We start from the raw sequence: 17,248 nt of genomic DNA, 5'->3' as shown, positions 1-17,248 counted from the left end.
GCCTCTATTTTATATGCATCAAAAAGCTTCAAGGGGGATGAGGAAAAAAATAGTGCAAACCTTTATCACCTTATCATACTGTTGTAACATGTTTGTAGCAAACAGAATACCTAAAGTAGATTTCTTCTGTGAATCTAAGTGTATAGATCTATGGCTTGAAAATATTTGATCTTTACCTCTTTAATGTGCTATATCAAAACCTTATTTTGCATGAAATGTGTTCTATGCAGCCATTGTTTAACATAGAAATAAGAATTTGTCTCCTTCCATATTACTCTTGTTTCTCAGATTTTAAAAGTGAGTTAACTGCATGATGCTTTTTTGGGAGAATATATATGTGGGTGTTTTATGGTGTGGTTTTGTTTTTTTGTGGAGTGTGTGGTTCTGTGTGGCTTTTTGTTTGTTTGTTTTTATTGTTTTAAAGAACTTGAAATGTCATTGAAGCAAAGGCAATTTAATATTAAATTATATTTTTCTTTCTTAAATTGTTCTGCACGTTTTTATGCCTTACCTTTTATGTCTTTTAAAACAGGTTTGCAAACTGCCATTAAGACTTTACTTAAAAAAGGACCAGGATTGGAAGATGCCAAACAATCACAATTTATTGCTTTCAGAAGGTAATGGGGTATGCAAGCAGACATTGAACAAATCCTTGCTAGCAACCACGCTCTAAAAAATAGCTGAGTGTGTTGAGTTGGAGAGACTAGTGGCAATATCATAAAATTACTAGAGAGAACAAACAGGCTCGATGTCTCTCCCCATACCCTCCGGTTGCCCGCTGTCTATCCACGAAGAATTGCTTCATTTTTCTCTCTTCTTAATGTTATTTTTCACCATAAATTCTGCCTTTGTGCTCACGTTCATCTGTATGGTTTACGTTAAAGCAGCAAAGGATGGGCTTAAGTGGTCATTTTTTGTAGTAGATTGTGAGAGCCTGTGCTCTGGTGTTTGCAAGAGTGCTGTGTTCTTCAGAAACAGAAGGCGAGAGCTTGACTGGAGGAGGAACCCACAAGATACAAAGAAATACGTGTATTCAAATGTATCCAAGTGTGGCGCATGTGAATTCCAGGCTGTGTGGTGGAGTGTATAACCCACTCTCTCTACAGCCTTCTGTCACAAGTGGGAATTGACCAAGTAACAGAAGATACTGCCGTTTTGACCGTGTGTCAAGGGTCAGATTTAGTCATATAATCTGATGGGTATCAGTGCTTCTGCTCTGCAGTGACAAAGGCCTACAGTTTAGGTATTTGGAAGCACAATACTCATCAATTAAAAAGGTGTGGGATATAGGGCTCTAACACGCATTGAGGAAAGATTGGAAAGTTTAGTAATCACAGGAGCACGAATAGTATGGATGGCTTCCCAGAAACACTGAAGGGATAAATATCATGTGCAGTAGTACCAATAGTCCATAAACTTGCAGTTCTGCACAGAAGGGTACTTAAGAAAAAACTCTTCCACTTTTATTTGTGAAGAACCTTTTCTCAGTAATTAAAAAACACCCACTATTTCCAGATTACCAGTGTGCAAATAAGCGATTTATAAATTTTAGCTAGTTCACCTGTTTGTTGTGGATGCTGAGTAACTCCAACATCAATTGTATTTCTTTAATCTGCATCCAGGTACAATATTGTTATTGGTGATTTTCATATAAGATTAATCTGGAATATATTTATAGGTACTTAATCTGCATTTAAAAGTTAAAATCCCAGGTCTTTAAAACGCTAATAAATCTTCTGGCTATTTTTAATATATTCATAAACAGAAAATAATCTGTCCAGGCCTTATTTTTTCTTTATTTTTCTTCTTTATCTTAAAAACAAATCTAGCTAATCTAGGTATGCAGTGCAAACATCCTTGCCTCACTTTCTGTGGTATTTAGACAAAACCGTTTCTTTACTGCTCTGTCTTCTAAATTCCGAATCCGCAATTTTTTTAATTGTTAGTGGAAGATCATCAAAGCTAAAAAGGGCTTTTTCCATTATTTATATATCAATGCTAATGTGACATTGCCTGTAATTGTATGTTTTGTACATCATGACTTTGTTTATGTTCTTGTTTTGTATGATCTAGGCAAGATTGCAATCTAATAAATGAACTTTGTTGCCAACACTATTCAAATCATTTAACCAGGTAAGCCAGTATTTTGCATTTTCCCTGTGAACAATATCACTTTGTTTTTGAAAGTATTATAGCCAGACCAAAACCCTAAAATAAGATTATACAACTTTCAATGTTTCATCTAGATCTGATTATTATATAAACAACTTATAACATAAACTTTCTTCAGTCTCAGTCTGGACTGTCAACAGTGATAAATTGCCTTTCATTTAAATTGTCATTATGTGAATTCCAGGATTTTCAGTTACTGTTGAATGTTCAAAACTGACATAAAAGCAATGTGAAAAAACCTCTCTAGGTTAATTATTTTTTGCCCCTGTATGATTGCTAGATGGATTCTGAAATAGTTTTGGAAGCAAGATTTTTGAGCTACTCTATATTACTGTTTGTTACCAAAAGGTTTTACAAAAGTTCAAGAAATAAATGTGTGTTATCTTAACTGTTTTGAATATTATTAATGTTTTTCATCTGGGCTAAGTGAAGAGGAAAAATACTGAGAGATGGTAAATGCATACTTTGTGAATACATTTCTTGCTTTTTCTTTCTCTGACCTAGAAACCATAAAAACCGACTTTTATTTCAAACTGGGGACAAGATTTCCTGCACACGGAATACATATCTCAGGGATCTCTTGCCAGGCTCTGGTTTCAGAGATGGTTCTAATGGCCATGAATATAGAAGTGGAGAAACCACCCTCACTACAGAGGCTGCTGAGGAGGGCAAACGACTGTGCAATGGAGATATATTTTTCATAACAGGGGTAAGTCTTTGCTGCAAGAACTTGCACAAAAAAACCCTGGTGGTAACTGATTCGGTCCTCGTTGAATCTCCAGAACCAAAAAATTCACACTTTACAAGTTTAGTCTGTAGTACATACTTAGTTCTGCTAAACTATCACGTGAAAGGCAAGAGGCAAGCTACAATAGAGAATTTAAAAAAACCCAACCCTGAGCTTTCTTGTAAAATGTGTTTCAGTTGGTCTGCTTGTGTTCAGTGTAAATACAGTCTGTAAATACTCAAACGTATTGTAACTGAAATGGATAATTTTGTATATAGGCAGAAACAGAGTCTTAAGTAAAGAATAAGGCTAATGTTACAGCTGGAGCTCTCCCTGGCAGAAAACTAAGCTAACCTAAACATACAGCAGTAAAAAACTGTATTTTTTGGTGGCTTCAGGGAGTAGAGCAGAGGGGCCAGTGAAATTATCAGTAGTTAGGGAAGGCCCTGTACAATGAAACTATTTTCCTTGAAGATGGTCAGTAAAAGAATAGGGATGCACTCAGTACAAGCTCCCTGCTAAGTATTGTGTTATTCCTCTAGGATGTAGAAATTGATAAACAGCGCTTACTGACCATCAGCAGCACATACGGCTCCGTGTTCACTGTGAAGTATAAGGCACTGAAGAAGCTATGTCACATAAAACATGCATGGGCCAGAACTATTCACACATTTCAGGTAAGAACATAGCAGCTCTGAGCCATATTTTCACGTGAAGGAGTCAGAAACTTTTCTGAAACCACAATTCCTTGAATGCAGGATAGAAAATATTCTTGAAAGAGTGTCCACAGTTGTCTCCAACTTCCTTGTTCTTCTGTCTTCTTTTTTTAAAAACTATTTAACGGAGATCTTGCTTTGAAATGGCATTCTTAAACCTGTTTCAGGGTTCCGAGGAAAAAACTGTTGTGTACGTGGTTGGCAATCCTGGCCGTCAGCACTGGCAGCACGTGTACACTGCCGTGACCAGGGGACGCTGCCGTGTCTATGTTGTGGCTGAAGAACTGCACCTCCGGAGAGCAGTCACTAACAAGAACGTGCCCAGAAAAACTCGCTTACAGAGATTTTTGAGAGAGGCAATTTCAGAAACAAGCAGCTGTCCCAAACAAATGTCCTCTCCCCTCATGAAGTGCCGGCAACATCAGGAGCTCGAGACTTGCTCTGTTTCTGCAACTCAAGGTGCTCCTGACCCACCTGAACCTCAGAGTGACCTCATGAATCAGGAATGGTCATCAGTTCTCAATAAAGAGCAGACAGGCAGTTTGCAGCAAAGTCCTTATAAAAGACACCAAACTCTTGCAGCTGAAGATGCTACAAAAATACCCCCTGTAAGTATCTCCTTACTGAGGAAGTTTAGAACAAACTTTTGCACTCTTACCACTACAAGTCACCTGGTACTGGTATGATTGTTTTACCCTTATTTATTTAATAATTTTCAAGATGATCAGTAATTGGTGAAGCAATCAAATTTGGCATATCTCTTCCCAGAGTAATATGACTAACATGGAAAAATAAGTTACAATGTCAGTAGTAGTAAATTTATACATCTTTTTACTCACTTGAGTGATCCATTGGCCAGCTTAGTCTATATTAGCTTATTCTTTGTGCACAGATGTCAGTAGTTACGTGACCTACTGTGAAAGATATATATAAAATATAATCATTGAAGTTGATTTTTATACAACCAAACCTACTTAACAGATGCTTTTTTTCATTACATCTAATTTCTGAGCTCTGTTATAGAGCTTTTTTTGCAGATGCTAATATATTTTAGGTCTGGTTCAAACTTGGATAACACTTTTGTTTTGTTCTGACAGACAACAGTAGCAGAATCCCCACTTGGATCTTCTAGACTTAGGAATCTAACTTTGGGACAACCAGCTCCTAGGAAGCTTTTCAAAAGCTAACAAACAATTATTAACTGTCCTCATTATGAATCTTTATTGAACATGTTCTGTTCAAGATGTTTGGAACTGAGAAGCTGAATATGCTGCTACTTTTCAAAGGGTTTCCTGTTTTTGCACATTCTGTGAAGAACAGCTCGTTTTACACTGCGCCTTTTACAGTTTCAGTGGTCCATTTTTAGTATATTCATTGGTGTACTGGTCATCAAAAAAATCACATAATTCTTCTGTTTTGGTGAAGAATGAACTTACAGGTCTTACAGGATTCAGATGTTTCCGTGAAAAATACATGAGGATGTATTTTGATTTAAAGACCCCAAGCTTTCCATACTAAGATTTATCCATCTCCTAATGCTACAGCATTGATAAGACGCTCTTATTCATGTGCCAAAACTTGTAGTTTGCTCTTGAGTAAAAAAAACAGTTTACAAAGGGGACTTTAGGTTTTTCTAATGTGGTAGATTTATGGGCACGAAGCTTTGATGAATTATGGCTTTTAATCTTGTTATAAATAGAACGAGAAAGTTGCAATCAGTGCCAGAAAATTTTCCCCACTTTGTACTTGAAAGAGATGTAGAACTTGCTATTGCTGCTTTAGCTAATAGTTATATGCTGATGATGATCTGTAAGAGAAGAAAAATTCCAAGTCAGAGTCCAAATAACTTTTCGCTTTCAACTTTTTCTTGTGTACTGTGTGACCTGCTGCATTGTAATTTTGAGATTAGTAAGTTGAATGTTAAACCAAAACATCAGACACTAAAATGTGTCTTACCTTTAACTTTATATTTTTTCCACATTATTTTTTTCCACAGTTTTAGCAAAAAATACCATGTTTATACTTATACCATGTAGTATACTTTTCCCTACTCTATGTGAAAAAAAAAGTAGAAAAATAATACCTCATTTTAATGTCTTTAAATCACTGTTTATTTCAATTTTTACAGTTTTTCCATACAAATATTTGCAACAGTTTGAATTTCAAAAAACATAACATAGACGATAAATATCATGCTATTAAAGTATTAAATTTGTACAAAAATACTTTACAGTTTAATACTTATTTGTTACAGATAAAAATACATATTTAAGTGACTCATGAACTTTGTTTTGTTTGTGGTTTTTTTACATGATTCAGCCTTAAATGTCATTCTGACCTTTTCTGGCAGTGCTGAAATAGAAATTGGAGATACTTGTGTGTGCAGGGCAGGTGAGCTTGTTCATGTATTGGAAATAGTAACAGGGATACAGTTAAACAGTTTAAATTGACCAGAAACAACTCTGTAAGGTGATTGCTTAGATATGGAGACTCTACAAATGTACAAATCCAGTATCTTTATATTCACCAATAACAATAATTACTAATAACAACTTGAATACCAGAATAAACCAAAGCAGCTGCTGGTGAGAATATAGAGCAACTGGCAGTATCTTATTGCTTGGGGGGAGAGGGGAGAGGAGAGAATTTGTGTGATGTGTTTGTAAAATATATTTACAATTTTAAATTCTAAAAATGCGTCGCAGAGGGTAATGTTTATCATAAAGAAGGCTGAAAACAAAGCATATTAAATAGGACCTTTGTCCCTTCAAGAAATTGTTTGACTTAAAAAGCTTACGTGTGACAGTACAAGTTTACAGGTTTATGGATCATTAAAGAGCTTTCATATCAATCTCCACGGACACTGTTTAAAAAAACACCATTTTCTTTTAAAAACCTTTCTAATTTGTCTGAACTCATTTCAGTTTTACTCTTTTCAGTAATCCTCATTCAGAGGTTTTATCCGACTAAAAAAGTCTCTGCTTAAAAATCCCCACGGGTTGCAAGACATACCATTAAATACTTCATTGCATAGGGAATAACATGGTTCTAACAAAGTTTACTGAAATGGGGCAGTAACGTTCACTGCAAACTGCAGCTTCCTGCAAGCATTTAGTTAAAACATCTAAGCCTTGCTTTGTCTGATAAGTGCACCCTTCTTGCCATTTCACAAGAAAACCCAGTGCAGTAAACCACTCTGTCTTGCCCATCATACAGCAGCACCTTTCTGATAAAATGTTTTTTAAAAACAATGTAACCTGGACACCACTGTTTGTTAGCAGAGGTTAACTCCATGCTCTTCCCTCAAACAGCTGCTGCTGCTGAAGGAAGAGGTACGTTTAGATCATGTTTAAAACATCTCCCCAGTTTCTTATTGGGGGGGAAAAAAAGGCCCTTATGATTTTTCTTACTGTTACTAATGCTAGATTGTTTAGAATGGAATGACTTGACTTAATGAAGAATTAAACTATTTCAAAAGTAACCATGGATTAATAGAAGCTTTGAGACAGACAGACTGACCTCCTGTGCTTTTCAGTGCTATACAGCATCTAAGCCTCAATCTGAGAGAAATCTTAAATGGATTTAGCACCATAATTGTCTTTTGTTACCGAATGTCCCACTGAAATGGTTTTCTGCTATAATGTATTTGTAGGATCCCGTGTCTCTGTATTAACATGAGTGTGTCCACTCTGCTGAAGGAAGGCGTTATTTGGGTCACTCCATTCCCCACTCGCTGAAGGATGTTCTGAGCTTCCTTTCTGAGATGCCAGTGGGTTTCTGCTAATAACCAGTTCCAGCTTGTTGCCAGATTCTGCGATGAGGGGCACAACTAGACAGCAGTCAAAGTCTCTGGTGCGAACATGGTTTACCTGAATGATGAGAAGATTGATTTGTTACCATTCTAGGAAAAAGAAAGAGATTACAAGAGAAACAGATTTATCCTTGAGACTATGGAGACTGATTTAATTACTCCAGGTAGAGAATCGCCCAGTACAAGGCTGTTTGCCGTGATGTCTCGTCTGAAGACATCAGTTAAGTTTTCTACTCACTCTTTAAACAGAACGTAGCTGAAGTAGGGATATTTACACTGGTGCTAGCTGTTGGCAGCTGTCACAATGCCCACTCCATAAATGACATTTAACAGCCTATAGTTTTCTGTCCTTCATGGTGTTCATCAATTTAAATGCAACAGAGCATGTCTAAAATGTCAATTCAGTTCAGGTCTTCTCTGGTTTTACTTTTTACTTAATATATATAAATTTATATAAATTATTTTATATATAATTTATATAAAATATTTTATTGGGCTAGTTGAGAAATAATTTAGTTTTTTCATCACAGTCCAACTTGGCACTGTGATAAGACTGGTGCTGAGTATTACATTACTCCAACTATGTCACTTGGATTAACACAGAAATAGTTCTCAGGTCTGTAGCAGGAACACCAAAAAAGACAAATCTGTATGGAAATGCTTTGAGAAATTCCAGTAAGCATCTGTATGTCTCCTTTGGAGTTCTGAAATACCTAGTGTTCTGAAAGAATTTGTTTATATAAATATGACTACATATGACTTACACTAAATATGACTACTACACAGGAAAATCCAGTGTTAGTGCCACTGCATAAAAGCCCAAGCCTCTGTGAGTGCTGTCTTTTCTTACCAAGGCTCTAAGAAATCTACACAGCACAGCCTGTAGCAGAGCAATTATCATCATTTGCCCTTCTTCCTGCCCCCCATACACATCTTTTCCCTGTAGAAATACAAACAGTAGTGCTCATTATTTAAATTACAATAAGCAATACAGATCACAGGGCTGTTCCAGATAAGTGATGAAAACACTTTGTGCAGTTTTCTACAATCACATCTGCAAAGAAAACACCCTTCAGTATGGTTACAAATCTTTTTACAAAGTAATCTGTATGTCATGTCCCTTCGTGCTAAACCTGTGTGGTGCCAGAAACATTACCTGTAAAAGTCTATCATATGGTTTTAAACCTCCCAGATCGCCAGGGCCAGCTGGTCGAATGTTTTTAACATATACTCCTTTTTCCAGTAAACCATCTGAGACACTGAACCCAAAGTCTTCTCCATCAGAGTCCTTGTACAAAGTTACCTGTGGAGGGGACGTGACATGATGAGAAAGAAAAAAAAAGTCTGTCCCCAGTTCTACAAGCATTAGGCAGGCTTTCTTCCTAGGATGGTTTTGATGTTTTATTGTGGGTTTTTTTTCCACATTAGAGAGATCACTTACCTACTATTTGGTACTTACAGTATTCAAATTGTCCCCATTCAGACATTATGTTAATATTCTGAAGTTGTGTTGGGAGGTTTACGTTGGATATTAGAAACAGCTTCTTCACCCAGAGGGTGGTTGAGCACTGGAACAGGCTTCCCAGGGAAGTGGTCACAGCACCAAGCCTGACAGAGTTCAAGAAGCATTTGTACAATACTCTCAGGCACATGGTGTGACTCTTGGGGATGGTCCTCCTGCACAGGGCTAAGAGTTGGACTCCATTATCCTTGTGGGTCCCTCCCAACTTGGCAGAATCTGTAATTCTGTGATTCTCAGAAGCCACCTTACTCTTCAGGAATAAACAGCCCTTTTCACTTCTGCTTGTCAGTGGGAAATCTGTGGTATTTAACCCACCTTTCTCTGGTGTAATTTTTTTGAGTCTTAGTTTTTTGTTTCACCGTTCTCTAGCTGCCAGGATCTGAGTTTTGTTTCAGGTATGAAGACCTGGCCTCAATCAAACAAGTGGTTTTGTGTCTTCCAAAACTTCCAGAGGGAGTTAAGACCATTGGCACTGTAAGCCCTAGACAGCCTGGTTTTGGCCAGGCAGTGGTCCACCCTGTAAAGCCTAATCTCAAAAGCGCTCAGTATAAGAGTTATAATGCAATCTTTTACAAATAAGTACAAATAAGGCTCCTTCTGAAAGAGCTTGCAGGCAGTGTTCTTACATATAGCCATTCAAAAGCAGGAAACAGAAGTTAATGAAACTGTTAGGAGGAGGTTTTTCAAGTGTTCAGAAGACAAGTCCTCACAGGTAGTTCTGTGAATTTGTCTATTTGACAGAAAAAGATAGAGATTTCTTTGTAGGTAAGTGGCATGCCTAGGTTTTAATTTTTTCTTGGTTCTCCCTCACATCAGGAGTGCCAACCTATGCAAGTAAATTGTGTGAGTCAGTGGTGTACCATCTGACTGACACTGATGGTGTGTGCACAGATAGAGTTGCACAGTCAAACTCGTGCTTTTACTGCTATAGCTTATGTCACCTTGGATTCAAAATACTGGTTTTACCATACCTTGACTGATAAAACCGACAACATTAAGTGTTCCATAATTTTATAATGGTTTGGTACTAGTAATGCTCCATGTGCTGCATCTTTGTGTGTGACAGCCACCAAATTGCTTCCTGATGTTTCTGAATTGCGGAATCACTTCGGAAGTCTCTAGTCCAATCTCCTGCTCAAGGCAGGCTGAGACCAAATTCAGATCAGGCTGCTGAGGTCAGTATTTCATAGAAGGATGCCAAGGCACAGCAGTACAGGAGCACAGTGCTGGTTGGTGCTACCTTAAGAACGCTGCTGAGCTCCTGCCTTAACTGCCACTGTGAAAAGGTAAGCAACAACAGACCAGGCTGTCTCCAAACAGGACTAAAGGGGGTTGGGTTTTTTCCTGTTGTCTGCTGTTTTCTTGACTTTACTTGGCTTTAGGGTATATAAACAGTGTCTTAACTATAGTGAAATCACACTCATTAGTAAGTTTGGTAGCTGTCCAGGGCACAAATTGAGAAAAGTTAGATACAAGGGCAGTTGTTGCAGCATTAGCACTGTTTTCTCTGTAGACATGGATGGTGCATTGCTGGGTTGCATTGTATCCATATCTTGTGCCGTGGTGAACACAAACATACCTTGTATTCATCCCTTACTTTACATCAGCTCATCCTCTATCCTTGCTTTTCTCCCTTTGGACAGCACTGCAAAGCAGAAAGCCACACATAAAGTGCCCTTAACTAAGCCAAAGGCTTTCTTCCTGCCACTGACTTTTTTGGATATGAACTGTCATTCTAAACTTCCTAGGGGCTGCAGTGTTTAAGGTCTTTGCCTTCTTGTCCGCAGTCTTCCCCCAAAGTAACTTCTTGCTGAACCTGTCATACATCCTCCACCTCAGTGTGAATTTTAGGAGTCAATGGGCATTTCAGCTACTGAAAAACGTATCTGCAAATTCAAAATAATTTACCATAGAATGATTTTAATTTGTATCAACAGCTACTACAGCAGCAGGACTCTGGAGAAATTCTAATGATTTGTTATGAACAGAGCACATCTATCGTGATATCAGAGCACATCTAACATGGCTTTGATGTGAAGTATATTTGAAGCTGCTACCAAAGTACTGTAAGGCCACCATTCTGCGAGATTGAAAAAAAAAGATAAAAGAGGGAGATATATTTTACTGACAGATTTGTGTGCACTGCCTGGCAGAAATTAAAAATAATTAGCACTGGACCAAGACCCAAATTCTCTTCAAACAAAGTTTTTTTCCTCACCATCACAAAGGATAGGAGTGTTTCAAGTTAACGGCTTCTTAAGGAAGCCTTGAAAAGTACATGAGGAAATGGAAGACAGTGTTTAAGAGCAGAAGACTTAAAATGTTCTGTACTGTTCTAGCACAGATAAACAATTTTCAAAAGGGAAGAAACTTCCCCATTTCACTTACTCCTTTTCTTTTCCCCTTCCCCTTTCTTCAGGCACCAGAGTCAAGTGGAGCTGGATCCAGCCCCAGGTGAACTACAAAAGCATAAGAGACAGGGGACTCTCTGAAGTCATCTAGACTGTGTTCTTGTCCTAAGGCAGGATCAACTGCACCTAAGCCATTTCCGAGAGAGATTTATCTGCCCTGCTTTTTAAAATCTCTAATGATGGAGACTCCACAGTCTATTAAAGTAATCCCTTTCACTGCTTCAGATGTTTTCCTTGGGTCTAAACTAAATCACCCTTGTTGAGGCTTTATTCTCTCTTCAGTGATGTGAAATAAGGCTTGTTTTACTCTGGACTCTGTTCAGATGCTCAACATCTTTCTTTGATTTTCAGACCCCAAACTGGACACTATTCCAGTCAAAACCTTTTTAAGGCTAGCTGGAGTGGAGAACAATTCACCACAAATGGCAGTTTCATTCATATGTTCATATGTTCTATGACAGTGTTGCTTTTTTTCCTGGTTTTTAGCGAGCGATCTATTAGCAAACAAAACACACATAAATTGAGCTCTAGAGATCTATTAGGAAGAGCTATTCAACATCAGCTCACCTTAACTTGTGTCTTGTCTATAATAATGGACATGCTAGTTCATGTCCACCTTGTGAGACAAAAAATGTAGCATTTAAAATTATAAGAGGCATTAAAGTGGGAAGTTACTGCAATGGAGGGGGGGAGGCAGGGGACAAGGAAGGGCACAGAACTTGAGAATGATCATCCAATGTCTTTTATTGCCCTCCACTTGTTCAGGTTGGACTTTCCTGATTTATAGGGACTGAGCACTCTGGAAGGGAATTACTGCCCCACAATCACATCTTTTATATTTCAAAATACTTTCTCATTTTTGTGGTTCTTCAGATTTACAGATCCTAAATTTTTAAAAACTGTTTTCCTTATGGATATCTTCTCTTGACTTTGGTATATTTAATACAAGCTTAAAGAAACTGATCTTTATTCACTTAAGAGATGAGGTAGGAATTTAACTTTGTTGCATGTTTGACAGCTGTCACATTTTTTAGATGGAAGTCATCTGCAGAGAACTTTCTTTTGGATTACTGGTTATCTTTTTGGGGCTACTTCTTTTTAGGGTAGCATATATTCTTCAAAGGAAATCTCAGCTCTGCTATCTATTGAAGTACTCAATTTTTATTTAATAATGGGTATGGGCAAAGCCCTACCACACAGGTTTCTCATCTTCACTTGCAGCGGCCCTGTCTGAAGGGAATATGGCTGCATGCAACACCTAAATCATGCTAGTTTATCTGTACTGCTGATCATAACTCTTTGGAAGGTTTGATCTCAATAGCAAAATCTCCATTTGGATGATCTGTTAGACTTTTAAATTTACATCAGGAACCTAAGGGAAAAAGAAAGCTGAAATGGAAATTTAATTCATGTTTCATAAGCAATTAAATAGTTACAAATTTAAAACAGAAGCTTACACATTTTGAGTCTGTGTTTGTACCTCTTCTCCCTCTCAAATCTATGGGAAAATGCTTAATTTAAATTCATACATCTTGCACAGATCAGCTATTGAGATATTTTAACTCCCTGTAATTTTAGGTTAATGACTACTTGTAATAATAATATTGAAAAATTATCTGATCCTAGTGCATATTTTTGTTCTCAGAGGAATGTGTGCTCTATGAAACTTAAAAAATGGTCTGCTATGATTTTTAGAAAAATATTAATCTATATTATTACCTAAGTAGATAAAATCAATTAAATGCACTCATTAAATTTGGGTACTGATATGGCAATACACTATCCAACTAAATTACATGCTACTTATTACTTATTAAACCATCTAGCACAAATGTTTGAAGAGATTTGTACCACACTTATCTCAATCCTAGCTTCCTCAGGACAAAGACAGTTCCAATGCACAACTGGTGAAGGCAATGCAGTGAACTAAGAAAGAGCAAGTGAAGAACTCAGGTTAACTTGCTGCACACTGAACTCTGATCTATGGGGCACACAGGCCCTGACTCAATAGGGATGCAGAATCATTGCACCGAGAGAGAACAAAGGTACCTGCCCAAGAAACTGGGAAAGCTCAGCAGCACGTAGTCAAGTACATGACTGAAAAGCTTGCCAAGGTAAGTCTTAGGCAAGCTATGTCTTAGCTGGTATTTCAGAACTGTTTATACCCATTAGAGTTTCCCAAAACTTCCTATTTTTGTCAGTGGCCCAGCTAATTAAGACATTTGCCTGCAGAGGGCAAAGCACATTTGCCAGCAAGACGATACATAAAAAATACTTCAATCAAAGCATTTCCCTGATTGAAGTCATTCCTGTGGCATTGCAGCTCTTTTTGAAAACTATCATTGGACAAGCTGTCCATGAGAAGTAGCAACTGTACAGTTATTAACCTAGAGGTCTACAGGTCTAATACAAAAATGAAGGAGAGAGAAAGTAACAGGCTCACTGCTACACAAGAACCAGTAAGAAAACTAACAAGTAAGAACTTGCTAAGATGGGCATGAATACAAAAGCAGTCATGCTAGCTGAGTTAACCTGCATGTGTGATCATAGGGGTAACAAGCCTACTTTGGGGAATCAGACCATAAGATTGAGTCACTAGTTTCTATTTTTCTTGAATGACTGTAAGGATTTGGAAAATCCTTGTTAGCAGTTCAACTTTTAGATTTTTGGAAAAGAAATTACTTCTTCCTGGGTGACAAAACAGACAGTAAAAGCAAACTTGACATGACTTCAGCAGACAGAAGTGGGTATATTGTCTGAATGAAAACTGGGAATTACTAAAATGGAAGGTCAAAGCAATCTTAAAAATAGTGGCTTCAAGTGAAACCACAGAAAGCTCAAGGATAGGGTATTTTGTACTGCTCAGGACTCTTAAGAGCTAGCTACTATCACAGAATACCACTGACTCATTAACAGAAATCTGATGACTCCTTTCCAGAAAAGGATTTATTTTATCCTGAAAGGCTGGGTTTATAATCCATAGGAGAAAACTGTGCCTTTGCTGAATGTGAACACACTATGAAATGGCTACTGGCGTACTTTTGTTTTATATCTCACATTTATTCACCACTCAGGAAAACTGAGCACAGTAACTAACTCCATTAATCACTTCACATCAAGCTGGAAATATGAATAGCTTAAACCATTAAACACATCCTATTGGTTCTTTACATGGACGATGAATTCATTTACCATATATGAGATCAATTCTCTACTACCTTCTACAAACATTCATTTAGCCCCTACTCAGTGAGTCCTTACCTTACTGAACTAAATTGAATGAACTACAAACACAACTCAGTCAAATCTGCAGCGACTAGAAACCAAACCAAATCTCTTGAGAATGGCCACATGTGATGTCTTAATGAAATTTCTCCATGCTTCTGCCTCCTGGAAAGATCTCGGACTTTTAATGGGAAGATGAGTGCAGGAAATGAGATGCTCATTCCCATCAAGGAGAACAGCATTATAATGTCCCTCAAGGTTTTGGAAATTGGTTCTGTTATGGCCTCTCTGGACTTGAGACTTAAACTTGCAGGGTATTTGCTGTGCACATCTAAAGATACTTTATCCAGTGCTTCCTTGGGGTACAGAGCCACTTCCATATCACCAGGTGATTCCAACAGACTTGAGCAGTGAAATGCTGCATAGACTGAAGATTATTTATCCTTTTTAGAGCAAAGGAATTATAAAGAGAAAAGAAGCAATATCTAATTTGAAATAACATTCTATATTATGTACATCAAGTCTCATGTATTTGATTCAAAATGAGTGTTAATTTGAAAAAAGACCAATGGGAGCCCCAAACCCTCATGAGTAATTTCCAAAGAAATGTATTTTCTAAAAATTAAACTTTGCTTTCTTAATGAACACATTTTGCAGAGAAGAGTTATTGGTCTTGTCAATTCAAATTACCACTGGATGTTCCTTTCAAAAGAGCAGTGCCTTTTGAGGATTTATTGTAAAATGAAATAGTAGACAAGGATGCATCTTATTTGTTTGTTTCCCCCCACAAGGGTCTATCATTAATGTGTTTGTAAGAACTAATATGCATGGCCCCCAAATTATATCTGTGGAGTCATTATAAAAAGTGCTTACTGTGTTGCCATATAATTAGATTCCCTGTATTGAATATATTATTTCAAAGTTGTCAGAAGAAAAATTACAGACCTTGTGTAACTCCACAGGAGTTGGTGACATGATTTCTTTCATTTCTTGCTTAAATTTTCTCAGAACCATGGACTTTCTCCCCACATCTGATGGCAATGTGTTGCTACGAGTAGCTTGACTGTAATGTGGCCTTACAGAACTTCTTTCCTGGAAGCTGGCTTGTCTTCCCAGCTGGTTACGAGGTTGTGGGTTTTCATGATTCAAACTCATTGTACTTCCTGACATAATTGTGGCCTAGAGCATTAATGAACAGGTTAATTTGTAACAAAGAATGTGGGTTAAGTAAGTGGTTAATTCATAGCAGTAGGAAAAATGTCTCTATTCTTTGTTAGAACACAAACACTCAGGGCACAGCAAAAGGCAAGAGGATAGATGTTTAATCTGCTTGCAAGTCACTATAAAATAGAGGACCACAACAAAACACAGCAACAATATATGAACCCTATGGGCAAATGTTTTCAGATGGCATTTCAAACTAAAATACTGAGCACTAGAACAACTATGCTTGTAAGCTAGTCCCCTGGCAGACTGAAGAGTGTGTAGTGTAATTGCTTATTTTAAAAATATTTTACACATAAATAAAATCACATTTAAGTTGTGGCATAATTGCATTTGTTGGAACTGGAGTTATAGGAAGGCATTTACAATTCAGACTGTGTGTGCAAGGTAAAAAAATGTGAGTCAGCAGAATATGCAGGCAGCTCTAGAGTCATCATGGGCAGAGAGCATGCCCAGATACCACCCCAAGCTGGGGAAAACTGAGTGCAGGTAAGCTCACTGCCTGAAAAGAAACTCTGCATGACATGCATATTGCAAGAGTGACTGCCTTAGCTTAGTGCTAATACTGGCCCCTGTCTCAGTGCTGGTTTTAATCTCAGTAAAAGCTAGCCTTTTGTTTTAGATGCAAGAATATATGGAGGATGAAGTCTTGAAACACAATGATGGGAATCACCTCATCCACTGGGTGGAAGGGACTGACATGAAAAGCACCCATGCACAACAAGGGGCCTCCTCCCTTGTAAAAGATTTTCTGCTCCTGGGAATGGGAGGCAAATGCACTCCAGCACAGACACTGTGCAGAGGTGCCACTGTAGGGTTAGGATATGCGGAATTTCCTATTTATTATCTCTTCCAACAGACAAATGAAAAGGGAAATTTAAAGACGATAATCTGAACTCTGACTGGGACTGGATGCAGGCAGCCTGCTTGAAAATGAGAAGTAAAAAATAAGGGCAAAACAAGGAAGTAAATGTTTGCTTATGACTCTGGTGAGCATGTCCGTCACCCTTCTTTCTCCCAGCTCCAGCACTACTTTCAGTATGAGATAATAGACTGTAGCCACAACAATCTCTCTTGTCCTCAGTAATGACTGATATTACTGCCTGATGGAGCAAAAGCATCTAGAGGACTTGGCAAACAACAGTCTTCTTTGCTCTTTGGCTGAAGACCTTGAAATGAAAAATGATAAGGAGTCCTTGACTACGCAATGGCACTCCATAAAAAAGAGGAATTGCCATTCTCAGCATCCTGTCATATTGAATGGGTCTGGCTTTCTTTTCAGAGCTGGGAGTTGTGCACTGAGGTGATGCTGTAAATGGTACAACATCTACAGTTCTGAATTTCACTTTTGTGAAAGGCTGAGGAAAATTCAACGTGTTGAAGTAACTGAATTCTGGTCAGCATGAATGACATACTTCCCTTTTGGAATTATCTATTTCC

At 37.8% G+C, this 17,248-nt stretch overlaps 2 protein-coding genes across 11 annotated transcripts in view; one reads left to right on the top strand and one right to left on the bottom strand.

The window, feature by feature from the left end:
* The window catches only part of HELB (DNA helicase B), a 34,891-nt gene that overhangs the window by 9,588 nt on the left and 8,055 nt on the right, over positions 1 to 17,248 (top strand). Inside the window, exons 8-13 of one of the 2 annotated variants that reach the window (XM_051795760.1) lie at positions 533 to 617; positions 2,074 to 2,133; positions 2,677 to 2,881; positions 3,442 to 3,576; positions 3,783 to 4,223; positions 4,713 to 5,683. In XM_051795760.1, coding sequence (XP_051651720.1) covers positions 533 to 617; positions 2,074 to 2,133; positions 2,677 to 2,881; positions 3,442 to 3,576; positions 3,783 to 4,223; positions 4,713 to 4,802 — 1,016 coding nt within the window. In that variant the 3' untranslated portion in view covers positions 4,803 to 5,683. Of the gene's footprint in view, positions 1 to 532; positions 618 to 2,073; positions 2,134 to 2,676; positions 2,882 to 3,441; positions 3,577 to 3,782; positions 4,224 to 4,712; positions 5,684 to 17,248 lie in introns of those variants that run through there. The other variant, XM_051795761.1, reaches the window with a different exon arrangement.
* The window catches only part of GRIP1 (glutamate receptor interacting protein 1), a 322,632-nt gene continuing 311,086 nt past the window's right edge, over positions 5,703 to 17,248 (bottom strand). For 8 of the 9 annotated variants that reach the window (XM_051795747.1, XM_051795752.1, XM_051795743.1 and 5 more), the window contains 3 exons: positions 15,530 to 15,763; positions 8,583 to 8,729; positions 5,703 to 7,484 (listed from right to left, as the gene is read on the bottom strand). In XM_051795747.1, coding sequence (XP_051651707.1) covers positions 7,251 to 7,484; positions 8,583 to 8,729; positions 15,530 to 15,763 — 615 coding nt within the window. In that variant the 3' untranslated portion in view covers positions 5,703 to 7,250. Of the gene's footprint in view, positions 7,485 to 8,582; positions 8,730 to 15,529; positions 15,764 to 17,248 lie in introns of those variants that run through there. The other variant, XM_051795751.1, reaches the window with a different exon arrangement.

This window comes from Manacus candei, unplaced genomic scaffold, assembly GCF_025592945.1.
Source record: "Manacus candei isolate 608988 ecotype Guabito, Panama unplaced genomic scaffold, ASM2559294v1 h1tg000043l, whole genome shotgun sequence".
Classification (NCBI taxonomy): Eukaryota; Metazoa; Chordata; class Aves; order Passeriformes; family Pipridae; genus Manacus; species Manacus candei.
The sequence above is the reverse complement of the archived record's forward strand: the minus strand, read 5'-3'. Positions and strand labels throughout refer to the sequence as shown.